This window comes from Schistocerca americana, chromosome 7 (assembly GCF_021461395.2).
Source record: "Schistocerca americana isolate TAMUIC-IGC-003095 chromosome 7, iqSchAmer2.1, whole genome shotgun sequence".
In the NCBI taxonomy this organism is placed as follows: domain Eukaryota; kingdom Metazoa; phylum Arthropoda; class Insecta; order Orthoptera; family Acrididae; genus Schistocerca; species Schistocerca americana.
In genome coordinates this window covers 207,235,644-207,253,670 of record NC_060125.1, presented here as the reverse complement: position 1 = coordinate 207,253,670, position 18,027 = coordinate 207,235,644, and the positions used below count along the sequence as shown (strand labels likewise).

The window sequence follows — 18,027 nt, the reverse complement described above, 5'->3', positions numbered from 1 at the left end:
ATAGTCACGAGAATGTATGGTCGCAGGAAGACAGGGCTCCGGAAGGGAAATGTTTAATGTGTGTGAATTCCTAAGGGACCAAACTGCTGAGGTCATCGGTCCCTAGACTTACACACTACTTAAACTAACTTACACCAACTTATGCTAAGAACAACACACACACTCATGCCCGAGGGAGGACTCGAACCTCCGGCGGAAGGGCCAGCGCAAAACGTGACATGGCGCCTCTAACCGCGCGGTCACTCCGTGAGGCATGAAATTTTCAATCAGTGGTGGAATCTGCGCTGCTATCAAACTTCGTGGCAGATGAAACCTGTGTGCGGAATCGAGACTCGAACTCGGGACCTTTGCCTTTCGCGGGTACGTGCTCTACCAATTGAGCTACCCAAGCACAGCACGGAAAACTACAAGGCACTACCGAGAAGAGAGACCACTGTGTTCGGCATATGGCTCTGGCAGCGATTTGAGCCTCATTTGGCACCACAGTGACACAACTGTTACCAATCGGTTAGGTCAAGGACAGCTGCGAGCCAGACGTCCTGTAGCCTGCGTTCCACTGACCCCAACCCACCACAATTTGCGACTTGAATGGTGTAAAGCGGTATCTCATTGGATGGCAGGGTGGATGTATGTTGTGTTTTCTGGTGAAAGATGGTTCTGCCTCGGTGCCAGTTATGGCCGTGGGTACATTAGGAGGAAACCAGTTGAAGGACTGCAACCAAGCATTCTGGTTGCTAGATTCGCTGCACCTACAGTTATGGCCTGGGGTGCGATTTCGTATGAGAACAGGAGCACTCTCGTGGTTGTCCCGCACACCTTGACTGCAAAATTGTGCGTCAGCCTGATGATTCGACCTGTTGTGCTGTCATTCATGAACAGCATACCAGGGCGCGTTTTCCAACAGGATAACCCCCAAAGACCGCTGTTCTTACGCAAAATGCTCTACAGAGTGTCTTCATATTTCCATGCTTGCAGTCAACATTCTAGCGGTTATATTGGTTATTAATTTACCGGTATTTCACACTTGCAACGTCTTATCTGATCTTGCAAAGTTAATCACTTAAATGTATTCCCTAGATAAATACACTCCTGGAAATTGAAATAAGAACACCGTGAATTCATTGTCCCAGGAAGGGGAAACTTTATTGACACATTCCTGGGGTCAGATACATCACATGATCACACTGACAGAACCACAGGCACATAGACACAGGCAACAGAGCATGCACAATGTCGGCACTAGTACAGTGTATATCCACCTTTCGCAGCAATGCAGGCTGCTATTATCCCTTGGAGACGATCGTAGAGATGCTGGCTGTAGTCCTGTGGAACGGCTTGCCATGCCATTTCCACCTGGCGCCTCAGTTGGACCAGCGTTCGTGCTGGACGTGCAGACCGCGTGAGACGACGCTTCATCCAGTCCCAAACATGCTCAATGGGGGACAGATCCGAAGATCTTGCTGGCCAGGGTAGTTGACTTACACCTTCTAGAGCACGTTGGGTGGCACGGGATACATGCGGACGTGCATTGTCCTGTTGGAACAGCAAGTTCCCTTGCCGGTCTAGGAATGGTAGAACGATGGGTTCGATGAGGGTTTGGATGTACCGTGCACTATTCAGTGTCTCCTCGACGATCACCAGTGGTGTACGGCCAGTGTAGGAGATCGCTCCCCACACCATGATGCCGGGTGTTGGCCCTGTGTGCTTCGGTCGTATGCAGTCCTGATTGTGGCGCTCACCTGCACGGCGCCAAACACGCATACGACCATCATTGGCACCAAGGCAGAAGCGACTCTCATCGCTGAAGACGACACGTCTCCATTCGTCCCTCCATTCACGCCTGTCGCGACACCACTGGAGGCGGGCTGCACGATGTTGGGGCGTGAGCGGAAGACGGCCTAACGGTGTGCGGGACCGTAGCCCAGCTTCATGGAGACGGTTGCGAATGGTCCTCGCCGATACCCCAGGAGCAACAGTGTCCCTAATTTTCTGGGAAGTGGCGGTGCGGCCCCTACGGCACTGCGTAGGATCCTACAGTCTTGGCGTGCATCCGTGCGTCGCTGCGGTCCGGTCCCAGGTCGACGGGCACGTGCACCTTCCGCCGACCACTGGCGACAACATCGATGTACTGTGGAGACCTCACGCCCCACGTGTTGAGCAATTCGGCGGTACGTCCACCCGGCCTCCCGCATGCCCACTATACGCCTTTGCTCAAAGTCCGTCAACTGCACATACGGTTCACGTCCACGCTGTCGCGGCATGCTACCAGTGTTAAAGACTGCGATGGAGCTCCGTATGCCACGGCATACTGGCTGACACTGACGGCGGCGGTGCACAAATGCTGCGCAGCTAGCGCCATTCGACGGCCAACACCGCGGTTCCTGGTGTGTCCGCTGTGCCGTGCGTGTGATCATTGCTTGTACAGCCCTCTCGCAATGTCCGGAGCAAGTATGGTGGGTCTGACACACCGGTGTCAATGTGTTCTTTTTTCCATTTCCAGGAGTGTATATTCCCTAAATTTCATTGCTCAGCAAAAATTATTATTTTTTGTATAAGTATGAATTTATAAATCAGTGCTTAAATTTGTTAACCGGACGGTGATACAAGGAATCATTTCATGGAATTATTTCAGATCTTCTCTGGAGTTTCTAAGGAGTCTGTCATTAGTCGGTTCCTGTGCATCACACTCACAGGCGGCACTATCACAAGAGCCATAACTGTTGAAGATGTGGCCACATCTGACTAGTAACCTTTGGATGCATTAATTGTCTCTACCTTTCACGACAGGGAATCTTAAGGTTCGCATCCTTTTCCGTTGTGTCATCGTCTTTTGCTGGATTCGTATTCTAGCGCCCTTCCACTCTCGAGGATACTGGGGACTTCTGCGTGCCGCAGATCAACCCAAGGTGATCTTAATCCGATTTGGCTACATCTGTGACTCCGTTTTTGTCCAGTCTCTCCACATGTTCTACTGCAACTTATCTGTTTGCTAAATCGTTCCTTCAGTTCCTCTTTGAACCTCATGGTCCCCATTTATGTGTCACTAAATAATCAGTTTGAAGTATGTGAGTTAACAGGGAGAGCGAAACACGAGGAATAGCCAGTGTTCCTGCAGCAATGGACAAGCGCTGCTACACGGCGGTACACTGTGTCACGTCCTACGTATCATGGTAGGGATGGGGTATCTGTGTGAAGACCAGAGAGGGGCGACGCAAACACCACGCATTTTTAAGGCTAATTAATTTTGCAAACAGAATCATGTAAATGACTCTAAATGAGATTCCACTGATATAAATTAAACAAACAAACGAAAAATAGATTTCTGCCATACAGTTTTACTTAATTAGACATAATACATATAATGATGTTCAATTCGTTCGCACGCTCAACGTTTTAGCTCATTTTCTCTTTTGTAAGAGCGTGTATACTTGGTGCTGTCGTTTGTGTGCATTGTAGACGTTACACGCAGGTCGCTTTACGATTTAAGCAATGACTTTCTCAAAAGCGTTGTGTTGTTCTTCATTGTTGAAAACAGTTTTCGCAGACGTACGTGGAACCGAACTCTTGATACTACGTCTACACCAATGTTTTATAAAAAAAAGTATATGGATCCTGCGGGAAATGCCTGTAGCAATATAAAATTTCCTCTTGTTATAAAATTTGTCTTTACATTCCTTGTGGCATAGCAGGGCAATTACTTTACGCTGCAGCCGATAGTGACTGTCTTCAAAAATCACTGAATATTGAGAGTAATGGAAATGAAAATCACCCTGAAGCGCAGCCGCAACCTTAAATGGAAACTATAATTCAAGGTTGCGTGGAATAGGTAGATGGCTTTCAAAGTCTGCACCTGTTCTATCATAGTGAAAATTTCATTTCGAATGTTTGTGCATAGTCGACAAATGCATCATCAGCAGATGCTTTCCCTAAAGATGGATTTTTGTATTGACAAGGAAAGCAAGATTATTTGGCTATGAAGTTTGTTCCACTTCAGGAACACACGCATTTCTCATTTCCAGGAGCATATCGACCTCACCCAAAAGACAAAAATATCGATTTAACAAATGGCTTCTATTACGCCAGCTCACCTCACTGTAAACACGTCGATTTTCGTGCTGCCTGTCAACAAGTTCGAGAGAGCGCTGAAACTGGAAGTGTAGAACGGCATGCTTTAATAAATGGTAAGTCGTACAGTCAGCAATATTCATTACGTTGTTCGAAGTAACATTCTGTGCACATAAATAGTCGTGAGGAAGCTCTATAAAGTCTTCACAAGTCATACGTATAATGGGATATACTTGCGTCCCTTCTCTTTGTCAGAGCATTTTCTTACATTTATTCATATTTAAAGAGACCAGGAGTCCATTACATCATATAAGAAGTTCTATTTTGCATCTCCTTATGATCATATAATGTCAATACTGAATATTAGGCTACACTCTTGATGACACTGGGTGCCGGAAATTCTTTTGTATCTCCTCATTCAGTTGCTCAACGAATACCCATGTTTCCTAAAATCGATGCCCTTCGGGCTGTTGCCACACAAACTTTGAAATTCTACACGTTGTTCAATGCTGATAATTACGTCACATCAAGCTGTTGTATTCTTCATTGCTACTAAGTCCAGGATTTAATCTCGGAATTCAAGATCACTAGCTGCGACTCTGATAAAAACTGCCGGGCTGTGCCTGTGAGCCGGCCGCGGTGGCCGTGCGGTTCTGGCGCTGCAGTCCGGAACCGCGAGGCTGCTACGGTCGCAGGTTCGAATCCTGCCTCGGGCATGGGTGTGTGTGATGTCCTTAGGTTAGTTAGGTTTAAGTAGTTCTAAGTTCTAGGGGACTTATGACCTAAGATGTTGAGTCCCATACTGCTCTGAGCCATTTGAACCATTTTTATTTTGTGCCTGTGACATTTACATTTTCATCGAGCGCTAAGGAATATACAACACGTTGAGTACAATGCGCTTCATAAATTAAACATCCGAAAACTATTCAGTATTTTATGATACCATAAACACCTGGCGAATCCATTTTTTAGGGTTCACTAGCTCAGTCGGTAAAAACGGAACCTTTAAAGCATCACTTCGTTGTCCGTCTGTCTCTCCGTTTGTCCTCCGACTGTTTGGAGCACTTTTTCTCAGGAAAAAGTTGGCGCAGCAAGTTGAATTTTGTGTCACATAGTAAGGTGAAGGGTCCCTTGGCGATGCAAAAAACTAAAGCATCTAGTCAATGCAGTCGGAAGATACGGCCATTTATGTCACATATTTCGATGCTTGCAAACACACTCAATTTGAAATTGCGTTCAACTAGAGTCATCAAGTTTACCAACAAGCAAGGTTTCACAGTACCGCCAAAGAAGGAAATCAGGAAACTGTTCATTTGTAATTATATGAAAAGAATTTTTTTGTCAGTTCTTATCAGACTCCTCGTCCGTCCGTCCGTCCTTCTGTTAAGACACCTTTGTCTCTTTAACGGGTAGACGCATCTAGTTGAAATTTATGTTGCATAATGAGGTCTATGGTCCCATGACAATATAATGAACGTTAGCTTGTACGTCAATGCAATCAAAAGATACTGCCGTTTATGTTACATGTTTAGACACTCGCGAACTCACTCAATAAAATCCATAGCGTCCTTCCCTTGACGCAGAATCACGAAATTTTGGCAAGACAAAAATGTTTAACGATACAACAGGGGGAAAATAAGAAAATTTTTAAATTTTAGCCATACCATACGAAAAACAGTCGTTTTTCATTTATTACCCGAATTCAAACTTGACATTAAAACATTTTCGTAAATCGCAGCATCTCTGCGCCCAACGCCTTGCATTATCAGTATCGATAACAGGAAGAATCATCAAGATCCTCGAATCTCGGAATGGATCAACTGTCTCTATAAATAATTAGGTTTTACAGAAGCCCGCAGGGTTCGAATCCTTCTCGCACGTGGCCAGTTTTCTCGATATAAAATGGTAACGTTCCGTACACTTGTCCAGTTTAAGCCAGAACTGAGCAGAAGTGAGAGAGCGCTATAGCCAAGACCTAATGCGCCCCATACAGAAACAGGGTGAGCTGAGGTAATGCGACAGGACCCTGTTTTGGCCACTCGGGGGAAAATGAGAACATGTTGTCATATCTCTGCCAGTCATATACAATGAGTGAGGCCAGCGCCAAACGAAGCTTTTCCTGCAACATGATGTAGAAGAAAAGACAGTATGAGCAGTTGAGGTGGAGTATCAGTAAAATCAGGAAGACTGCATATCATATGGGAACTGAATAAGGACGAGGATTTTATTACTGCATTGTAATGCATCTCCAAAGTACATACAGGTATTGCAATCCGAAGGTAATCTGCATCCCTCAGGGTGCCTTCATGTCTGTCACCCAAACAATTCCACTATCTTATTATTTTGTATCATCCAATAAAGAAAGTCTACAAACTATAGTAAGTACATTAACATCACTCGGTAGAGATCTCGATATTACGACGTCCATCTCTTCTGATACAACAAAGACAAATATCATTTGCATGCTGGCACTGAGCATTTGTGGCGATTCTGTTAAGTATACAAATATTGATCCACTGAAGTGCTTGACCAGTGACTGATATCACCTGCACAGAGCAGTGTATAGTTTTGTAGCCTGTACTGTAATAGGACTATACACCACAGAATGTCAATTGCAAGAGAGGGAAAGCATCTTGGTGGGAGTAACAAATTCTAGGGGGTGGCCAGCACCAAACCAATGATCACTTACGATCATGCAATATATGGAATCAATGCTCTTGTTCTCTTTTAATTGGAAAAGCTACACTTCTGCTACGCCGTCACTGTGAAAGATGAGATTAAATGTAGAGGTCATCACTTTTGGGCAGCTTTTTTGAAATTCTCCAAATGCTGCAAACTTTTTCAGTTTCGGTATGTTGCAATGTCTTCCACATTTTTGTCAGTAACAAACACCGCCTCTGTCGTCTACTACAATCATCTTGTGTGAGTGGGAGCAGGATAGTTTACACCATGCAATGTCCAGCTTTCTGTGAGAGCCAACGGAAATGTGCAAATGTTTAATTAGCATCTGACAAAGATCTTTAATTCGTGGTGGAAAAAAAACTAAATATATGGCTATGTATGCAGCTGTAGTCAATTACTGCTTGGATATGTTACAGTAGAAAAGAACAATGTATCAAGCTGATCATGAAAGAACAGCACAGGGACCTTCTCTTGTGATTGATAGTCTGTAACATATGGTCCTTCCGCAGTACAGTTGAAGAAAAGTACATTGGTCTGTTCAACGACTTTGACCAAAGTTCATCTGTTCCAATGGATCAAAATTTATGTATTTAATAGGATCGCTACATATGCTCAATGCTAGTACGTAGACGGCATTTGTTTCAGTGTATCATAAGAGGGGATCGTGGTAATACCTCATCGAGTTCCCTACCGGCTGACCTTAGTAGTTCGTAGTTTTTCTCTGTTGCATGGTACAAAATAAAAAGGATAGGAAGTTGGGTGACAGACATGACAGCTCACTGAAGGACACAGATCACCTTCGGACTGCAGCACCTGTGTGTAGTTCAGAGATGCACAGCAGTCCAGTAGTAAAATTCTCCTACTCCTTCTTCCAGTTTCAGTATGATGTGCAGTCTTCCCAATGTTCTATATAAGTAATATCACCTTAACTACTCATACAATTTTTTTCCACAAACTCACGTTGCAGGAGGCAGCTTCGTTTGGTGCTAGCCATACACATTGTATATGGTTGGCAGAGATATGTCAATATGTCCTCATTTCCACCGAGTGGCCAAAACAGGGTCCTGTCGCATTACCTCAGCTCACCCTGTTTCTCTTCCGGATGCAGGACGCCTTAGATATAGTGCTCTCTGAACTCTGCTCTGTTCTGACTTAAAATCGACCAATCACTTGGATAAAGCTGGAGGGAAGGCGAGGCAGGGACTGAGTAACAGTTAAAATATGCAGAGAGACTCTAAAAAACCACAATGGAGTTTTGCTGTATGGTACCGTTAGCAGATAGGTTCAAACAGGGTGACGTTTCGAGATATGAGAGTGCTAGAAATATAATTCACCGGTGGCTGTACTCATTAAAACATTTCTCCACAGGGTCCAACGGAAGTATGTGGTTGAATGGATAGACTCGATTCCAAATCGCAGACAGCATTACTACCAGAAAGCGTGACGCTATAGAAAAAAAAAAAAAAAAAAAAAAAAAAAAAAAAAAAAAAAAAAACAGCGAATTGGTCATAATATTTTGTACATTTCTTATGAATTCAATCGACAGTTGCGTTTTTTAAGTGATTCCTGACATAGCGTACCATCTGTGGTATACGATCATTCTCAATCAACCATCATCCTCCCTCACCTATAGCCATTAGATATATCACAGAACCTCTGTTACACTGTCTACATGGTATTGATATAGACTGTGCTACACATGCAGTTCGTTAGTGTGGGAAATATCTAGCAGCGACAAGAGAGAGTTGCTAATATTGGCTTAAAACTACGTTCCTTAGCCAAAATCACTTTATAAATTCGGTGATATGGGTGACTTTGTTACAAGCTTACGCCGCTGGTGACGTGTACCATCTTTTTCGGTCTGTTAATGTACACCTCGTTATCACCTCCTTCATGAGGAGGCAACACCATACTTTAACTAATGAAGTATGTACAGTTTTTAACGTTAATATTTTTAGCGATACTTGTGTGTGCCTGTTCAACCAAGACCGCTTTTTATGCATGTTTGTGGGAATCGTGTTTTGAACATCTAGTCGCTTATTAGACAATTATGTCTCTCTTCGTAAGGGAGACTGATATTACTCACAAGGAATACAAATGAGGCATATACATCCACCACGGATTTTCGCTCGATATTAATTCGTGGCACCAGCAATCAGTTTTTGGCGAAGTATTGTACTTAGTAGAGGATGTATGATAGATTCACTGTGATCAGCAGGTTCATAAGGTTTTTGTTGAGGTGTAAAGTTATTGTGGTCATTGTTCTCAGGTGTGCAAAGAAAATAATTATGTACCGTTGTAAGGGAGGTATGGATTTGATGTTGGAGATTGTGATTCAAAGCATCTATAACCATGAGGTGTGGGTGAAGGATTTTACGTGGAAAATTATGTACAGTCATTAGAGGAATATAGGTATAGATATTTCCAGAGCCACAGCATCAGGAGGAGGTATTTCCAATACTTCGCTCATCGTCGAATATCCTCAGATTGTGGGTGTAATCGTAATATTTAACTGTAGTTACAGTGATAAATATGAGGCTAGTTTATTAGGAAGACATTGTTGGCGAATGGGAGCGCATGCCAGAGGTAGCCTTTGACGGGAGCGAATGGGTATTTCGATCGTAACTCAATCGCGGGCTGCAGGTAAAAAGAAAGGATCCAGCCAGCAGGCTATTGGGTTCTTGCATGGTGTTGCATGGGCAGGTCCCAGCGAGGGCGCTCTCTGTATAGCTGAGTACCGAACTAATACTCAGTATGCATTGAGCTAAGTCCGCGATCATGTCTGTTGCATGTATTCTCCACCGAAAACTGTGGAATTAAATATTGATAACTGCCACATATTGGTGTTGGATTGGTCGATAAAATCCGAATTGCTACCATCCTAGTCATCCCCACATGCCTTCCATGGCTGGGGGTGATGCGCTCTGGCGTACACACATGTCCACAACTGCAGCAGTTTTCTGCGGCCTCTGAGCATTGGCGCTGGTGGTGTACGAGGGGATTTTCATGCTTCATGTGTATATCGGGACATGAGCATGCGGGATGTGTGAGTGTTTCAGCTTTCTCTGACATCTAGACATGACAAGTAGGGTTTCAGGCTAGATCGTGTTTCAAGTGTGTCGTGTTTGTTGCTTCTCAGTACATCACAGTGTATTGTCGTAGTCACAGTTGTTGTTGTTTCTGTCCTATCACGCTTCAGAACCTTCCTTCCTCTCCTCCTACTCCTCCTACTTATTCTTTGTCCTGTTGTAGCTGAGAGAACCAACTGAAGCCTTACACTGCGCTGTAAAGACTCACTCGCCACATCAAATTACCCATTGATCAATTTATTGTATCTGATAGTTGTATTGTGAACACACACAGCAATCTAACCCCTCCACAGGTAGTTTAAGGACATAGGACATAGTATGCAAATGAGCTGAATTTTGAAATGTTCAACCTCCTCTAATGCAATGGAATTCCTACCAAATACCCCAATTGTACCAGTATCCACCAAAAGGAGGCAAGAGGGGAAAAATATATGGTCATGTTCGGGAACCGGGTGATTTCCGGAATGAATCATGTCAAATATTCCAATCCTGATATCGACCAATCGCATGCAAAAGGGAACTGTCCCACACTAAGGGAATTGATTTAATTAATTACTCAATCAATCTGAAAGAGTGAGGGATATTTCCAAGACATCCACAGCTGGGGGTTATCAGGTAAATCCTGAATTGTTTGTTGTTCGATCTGACAGCGAGTGATGGCATGTGCAGGCCTGACAGTGGCACACTACAGGATGTAACCACTTGAAAGAGAGAGAGAGAGAGAGAGAGAGAGAGCATTTATTTCGAAAGGAATTTCTCAGGTATCAAATGTCAAAAGGCTGCCACCAACTGAATCTCTGGTTTTGAGGATTAGTGCAACTTCTGGTCTGTGCACTGCACGAGGCGGCTGGCTGTGTTGCAGCCAATATGACAGTGCAGGCGTTATCCTCATCGGGTGTAGTGTCGTTCTCTAGGACATTGGTGCATGGTGCCGCCTGGTGGATGCCAAGAGGCATGTGCTTTGTTATCAAAAGTTTTTCGACAGTGTAATTATGTATGATGAGTTACGTCAATGTTATTCCTTGCACAATCGGAATAAAAAGAAAATTAAATGATTGTATGGCAGTGTCGGCTGGGAGGCCCCATGCGGGGGAGTTCAGACGCCCTATTGCGTGAAGAATTTGACAGAGTACTGAAAGACCTGAGTCGAAACAAGGCCCCGGGAGTAGACAACATTCCATTAGAACTACTGATGGCCTTGGGAGAGCCAGTCATGACAAAACTCTACCATCTGGTGAGCAAGATGTATGAGACAGCCGAAATACCCTCAGACTTAAAGAAGAATATAATAATTCCAATACCAAAGACAGCAGGTGTTGACAGATGTGAAAATTGCCGAACTATCAGTTTAATAAGTCACAGAGGCAAAATATTAACGCGAATTCTTTACAGACGAATGGAAAAACTGGTAGAAGCGGAACTCGGAGAAGATCAGTTTGGATTCCGTAGAAATGTTGGAACACGTGAGGCAATACTAACCTTACGACTTATCTTAGAAGAAAGATTAAGAAAAGGCAAACCTACGTTTCTAGCATTTGTGGACTTAGAGAAAGCATTTGACAATGTCAACTGGAATACTCTCTTTCAAATTCTGAAGGTGGCAGGGGTAAAATACAGGGAGCGAAAGGCTATTTTCAATTTGTACAGAAACCAGATGGCAGTCATAAGAGTCGAGGGGCATGAAAGGGAAGCAGTGGTTGGGAAAGGAATGAGACAGGGTTGAAGCCTCTCCCCGATGTTACTCAATCTGTATATTGAGCAAGCAGTAAAGGAAACAAAAGAAAAATCCGGAGTAGGTATTAAAATTCATGGGGAAGAAGTAAAAACTTTGAGGTTCGCCGATGACATTGTAATTCTATCAGAGACAGCAAAGGACTTGGAAGGGCAGTTGAACGGAATGGACAGTGTCTTGAAAGGAGCATATAAGATGAACATCAACAAAAGGATAATGAAATGTAGTCAAATTAAATTGGGTGATGCTGAGGGAATTAGATTAGGAAATGAGACACTTAAAGTAGTAAAGGAGTTTTGCTATTTAGGGAGTAAAATAACTGATGATTGTCGAAGTAGAGAGGATATAAAATGTAGACTGGCAATGGCAAGGAAATCGTTTCTGAAGAAGAGAAATTTGTTAACATCGAGTATAGATTTAAGTGTCAGGAAGTCGTTTCTGAAAGTATTTGTATGGAGTGTAGCCATTTATGGAAGTGAAACATGGACGATAACTAGTTTGGACAAGAAGAGAATAGAAGCTTCCGAAATGTGGTGCTACAGAAGAAAGCTGAAGATTAGATGGGTAGATCACATAACTAATGAGGAGGGGTTGAATAGAATTGGGGAGAAGAGGAGTTTGTGGCACAAGTTGACTAGAAGAAGGGATCGGTTGGTAGGACATGTTCTGAGGCATCAAGGGATCAACAATTTAGTATTGGAGGGCAGCGTGGAGGGTAAAAATCGTAGAGGGAGACCAAGAGATGAATACACTAAGCAGATTCAGAAGGAGAGGTAGGTACCGGGAGATGAAGAAGCTTGCACAGGGTAGAGTAGCATGGAGGGCTGCATCAAACCAGTCTCTGGACTGAAGACCACAACAACAACATCATTGCAAAGTCCTTCTCAGGTGACGCCACGTCGGCTACTTGCGAGTCAATGATGATGAAAATAATGATGAAGGACACACAACACCCAGTCTCCTGCTGTGAATCAAACCTGGGCCTTCTACGTTGTAGTCAGTAACACTACTGCTAAACTACGGAGGCGGACTACATTCGGAATAAAAAATAGCGATGGAATTAACTACTTGTTCTTAGATGTATGTTACAAGACCTGACTCTTATCAAACGATGGAGAATGATAAGTAGCAGAGGTCCAGCACCTGTAGATTGAATACTTTATAAATAAGGAATATACCTTCTGCCATGTAATTGAATTTCCTGTTTTTGAGATCCTTCCTCTAGTACATAGTGCCAACAAATTCCAGGTTGGAGGGGAGGAGGGTGTGAGGTGAAGGCTAGGGCTATTTACCAGATGGTAGGGGTTAATTAATTGAACAATTTCATTAATTAGTCAATCAAATCGTTAGAGTGGAAGGGGCTACTCGAATAATGCAAGCCTGAAAGTGTAATTGTATTGGCGAGTCGGGAGGAGGAGGTTTGAAGTTTCCAGAGGGGTTGGAAGAAGGAGGAGGAGGAGAAGGAGGGGGAGGGGGAGTGGTGGGTAAATTTTTCATAATGATGCATTATCCCCAGGGGTCATAACCCACTTAGCAGAAGGATAGGTTAAGGACCTGTCAATCAGAAGAGAAGAATAAGATTGCACCTAAATGTATATTTGCCCTTGACATAAGTAACCCACACCAACAAAAGTGTGCAGATGCCCCCTTGCCCTACTACTCATGGGTTGTCAGCTGTAGAGGCCCATTGGTAGGAGTGTTCTGAGCACTTTGTGTTCAGACACACTTGTATTCTGCTCACCATTAAAGGTTGGTGTTTGTTCCACCACAGTTCATCGCCCCTCCACCACAGTTCATCGCCCCTCCACCACAGTTCATCGCCCCTTTCTGTTTTACCAGTCTGCTGAGCCTGCGACTTCTGACCTCTGTAATGAGTGGTGACCGCCCAGCTGCACAACGCCTATTGTTTCAACACGTGTTGAAGACACTCACCACAGCACTCCTCAAAGACCCAACAAGTTGTGCAGTTTCCACAATGTTCGTTCTGAGCCTCTGGGCCATCACAGTCTGCCCTATGTTAAACTCAGATAGATTGCATGCCTTCCCCATTACACATGAACAGCATACTCACTGATACCACATGCACTGTGCGTGTGTCTGACTGGTAGTCATTCCTCGCCAGGTGACACATCATAGACTGGACAGGTTTATAACGGTATTAGGTCGGTGGTGACATTGTTCTAGGTGATCAGTGGAAAATACACTCCGTGCATTTCTGTAAGAAATTTACACTTTCCACGATTGAAGGTTATTTTTGTACAAATAATCTATAAACGCCCTATACATCCTTAAGGATCAACGTTCGTGACTAACAAATTTCGTCGTAGGTTTCAATATCTGCTATCTGTTTCAAGAAAAGGTCAGCGACTGCGAGTATATTATTGCGACCATTACCTTTTTGTTGAGAACTAGAAACATTCCCACCCTTCGCCCACTGGTTGGAAACCCTTCCCTGGTGATGGTCCCCTCTGACTGTGGCAGGTGTCATGGGTGCGCCGCCGCGACTCGCACATCCTGACGGTGGACCGGTACACGTTCATCGCGGACGACCGCTTCCAGGCGTTCCTCGTCGACTCGACGTCCACGTGGACGCTGCAGGTGAAGTACGTGCAGCCGCGCGACGCCGGCCACTACGAGTGCCAGGTCAGCGCCGCCGAGCAGAAGCTCAGCAGGACCGTCACGCTCAACGTCGTGGGTGAGTAACCTGCTGCCTGCCCGCACTTACCTCTACCTGCTGCGGAATGAGTCGTACCTTGATACACATTTCAGATTGCTGCCTCTAGCCAGTCATGTAATGTAGAAATGTGATGTGTATTCTCATTCCGTTTTTAAATGACGACATTCACTTTTTACACGCAGGAATCTTTTTCTGAAATAAAAAAAATTACTCCAAAAATTATGGCTTCGCGAAATATGAAAAAAGTTGCAAGGTACAACATGGCAAAATAACTAGGAATAAACATTCTACTGAAATAGAAGAGTGGTGCCACAGACAAAGTTTCATCAGTATATTATTGTACCATGTATCTCATACGTTAGTACTGTACTACACACCAATAACCACTAAGCGAAATAAAATCAAATTTCAATATTATAGAAACCAGTTACGCTCTGAAATAAAAGCTATTGTACACTACTAAACATCCAGAATGAGATTTTCACTCTGCAGCGGAGTGTGCGCTGATATGAAACTTCCTGGCAGATTAAAACTGTGTGCCCGACCGAGACTCGAACTCGGGACCTCTGCCTTTCGCGGGCAAGTGCTCTACCATCTGAGCTACCGAAGCACGACTCACGCCCGGTACTCACAGCTTTACATCTGCCAGTATCTCGTCTCCTACCTTCCAAACTTTACAGAAGCTCTCCTGCGAACCTTGCAGATGGTAGAGCACTTGCCCGCGAAAGGCAAAGGTCCCGAGCTCGAGTCTCGGTCGGGCACATACTTTTAATCTGCCAGGAAGTTTCATATCAGCGCACACTCTGCTGCAGAGTGAAAATCTCATTCTGGAAACATCCCCCAGGCTGTGGCTAAGCCATGTCTCCGCTATATCCTTCCTTTCAGGAGTGCTAGTTCTGCAAGGTTCGCAGGAGAGCTTCTGTAAAGTTTGGAAGGTAGGAGACGAGATACTGGCAGATGTAAAGCTGTGACTACCGGGCGTGAGTCGTGCTTCGGTAGCTCAGTTGGTAGAGCACTTGCCCGCTAAAGGCAAAGGTCCCGGGTTCGAGTCTCGGTCGGGCACACAGTTTTAATCTGCCAGGAAGTTTAACTACTAAACATTTCCATTTTCAAAACAGATGAGACTGTTAAGACATTATAGTAATTCTTTTCATTTTGACGGATCGGACGACCCATGGCAAAAATACTTTACATGTTCAAGGTAGTAGACGATGCGTGACCTATGGATTATTGCTTAACAGTCATGTCACATAGATACTACATTAGTGCATAAGTTCGTGGCGGTTTCGTTTTGCATGTTGATATTCCGGTTGCTATGGGTTTATTTGTCGATTGTCGTATTTTATTTGTAGTTCGCTCTTGCTGTTTCTGTTTGTATATTGTCGTTTTGCCTTTTGGAGATAGTGTGAGTGGTGCTGTGGACACGACAAAATGAAGTGCCAAGTTCGTACATCGGAACATTTTCGACATATTCTTCTCTTTCAGGTCAATAGAGGGGTGACAGTGTATGGCGATACTGCAATTGGACAGAGCACAGCAAGAAAATAATTTCCAGATCGCAGAAGAATCATTTTGACATTAGTCACTCTGCACGTTCAGGAAGACATTCGGGGTTAGATGAAGGTCGTTTGAACGCATTAATCCCCAAAGATCCACGTCAGTGGACCCGAGTACGAGCAAATGCGATGAACTCTGATCGTTCCACCCATCGTGCAACTTTTCGACGAATGGGGAAGATTAAAATATCTGGAGTTTGTGTACCGTACGTTCTAACCCAAAATCACAAAAATCAGCTGGCGGCCATTTGTGCATCTTTGATCGCTTGTCGTGAATTAGCTCGCGAACAACATCGTCCTATCTTACCCCGCGTGATTATTGTTGACGATAAATGGCGTCTTTATCCTGAAATTAGGAAGAGAAGGGAAAGTTTGACCGATAAAAAGTAGCAGCTCTCTCTACAAAGACATGCCCGCATCCAGAAAAGGCAATGTTATGCGTCCGATCGAACAGCGACGGTGCGGTCTGCTACGAATTGCTTCAGCGTGATGTAACCATCACTACTGACATTTACTCTCAACAACTGAGACATCTTAGAGACGCAGTCAAAGAACAACAACCATAAAAATAGCGTGCAGTGTGGTGCTACTCCAAGATATCGTCCGCCAGCATTCTGTTAGACTGACGAAAACACTGTACAGGAGTCGGGATGGGAAATCGTTCCAAAGCCACCTTATTCGCCTCATGCTCCGCCCTCAGATTTTTACCTCTACTGAACAACCTCCAAGCAACTTCCTTCCCGGATGAAAATTCTCTCCCGTGAGTTTTACAGTTGTAATAGAAAAGTTACCCCAGCATTGGCAGACATTTGTAAATAGTGTAGGAGAACACATTATTGATGACTCTGTTATCTGTATCTGTTGTGTTTATTACACTGAGGTGACAAATGTCATGGGACGCCTCCTACTTTCTTGTCGGACCTCCTTTTGGTCTGCGTAGTGCAGCAACTCGACGTGGCGTGGACTCAACAAGTCTTTGGAAGTCCCCTGCAGAAGCATTGAGTCATGCTGTCTCAATAGCCGTCCATAATTGCGAAAGTGTTTCCGGTGCACGATTTCATGCACTTACCTCACAATTATGTGCAATATATGTTCGATTATATTGACGTCGGGCGGTGTGGGTGGTCAAACCATTCGCTCAAATTGTCAAGAATGTTCTTCAAACCAGGCGTGAAAATTGCGGCCCGTTGACATGCAGCATTTTCATCCATAAAAATTCCACCTTTGTTTGGGAACATGATGTCCATGAACGACCGCAAATGATCTCCAAGTAGACGAAGAGCTAGAGCACACAGTCCGTTCGATGTATACACAGCCCAAACCATTATGGAACCACCACCAGTTTGCATATGGTCAGAGCCCAGAAGAGGCGCTGCAGGCGGCCATGCTGCTGGTAAAGACACTTACTTCGGTCATTTGCTGCCATAGGCCATTAACGCCAAATTTTGTTTCACTATCCTAACGGATACGTTCGTCGTACGTCCTATATTAATTTCTGCGGTAATTCACTCGTTGTTCCATGTATGTTAGCACCGAAAACTCCATGCAACCGCAGCTGCTCGCGGTCGTTAGGTGGGGGCCATAGACCACTGGGTTGTCCTTGGTGAGAGGTAATGCCTGAAATGCGAAGTTCTCGGGGCACTCTTGACACTGTGGATCTCGGAATATTCAATTCCCTACAGACTTCCGGAATGGAATGTCCCATGCGTCTAGCTCCAACTACAATTTCGCTTTCAACGTCTGTTAATCCTCGTCGCGCGCCACAATCATATCGTAAACCATTTCGTGTCAGTCACCTGAGTACAAATGACAGCTTCATCCGAGCACTGCCCTGTGTACGTGATACTACTGCCATCTGCCCACGTGCATATCGATATCCCAAGGCTTTTGTCACCTCAATGTAAACTTATGGAAAAACGCTACAGTGTTATACACCAACATAGTAGTTTAAACATACAACATTTGCCTCAATATAAAATTTGTATCTGTACTACTAACAACTTTTAAAAAAGCTAAATATATTACACAGCACTTAAATGTGGGTAATGCGAAGTATTTACAAATACTGCGCAAAAGACAGTCACATCTCTAACAAAAACTATAGAAAATGACGGAAAATACTAATTGTGGTCTCTAGTGTGCATTCCTTCATGTGATTTTAATTTCACTCACTAGATTGATGTACCGAGTAAATAACACCGCGTGTTTGTTGGTACACTGTACTCT

The 18,027-nt window shown here is 44.2% G+C and overlaps 1 protein-coding gene across 1 annotated transcript in view; it reads left to right on the top strand.

Annotated features, from left to right (window-relative positions):
* The window catches only part of LOC124622840 (hemicentin-2-like), a 180,548-nt gene that overhangs the window by 47,155 nt on the left and 115,366 nt on the right, over positions 1 to 18,027 (top strand). Inside the window, exon 3 of the mRNA XM_047148632.1 lies at positions 14,050 to 14,263. Within this exon, the coding sequence (XP_047004588.1) occupies positions 14,050 to 14,263 (214 nt within the window). The remainder of the gene's footprint in view (positions 1 to 14,049; positions 14,264 to 18,027) is intronic.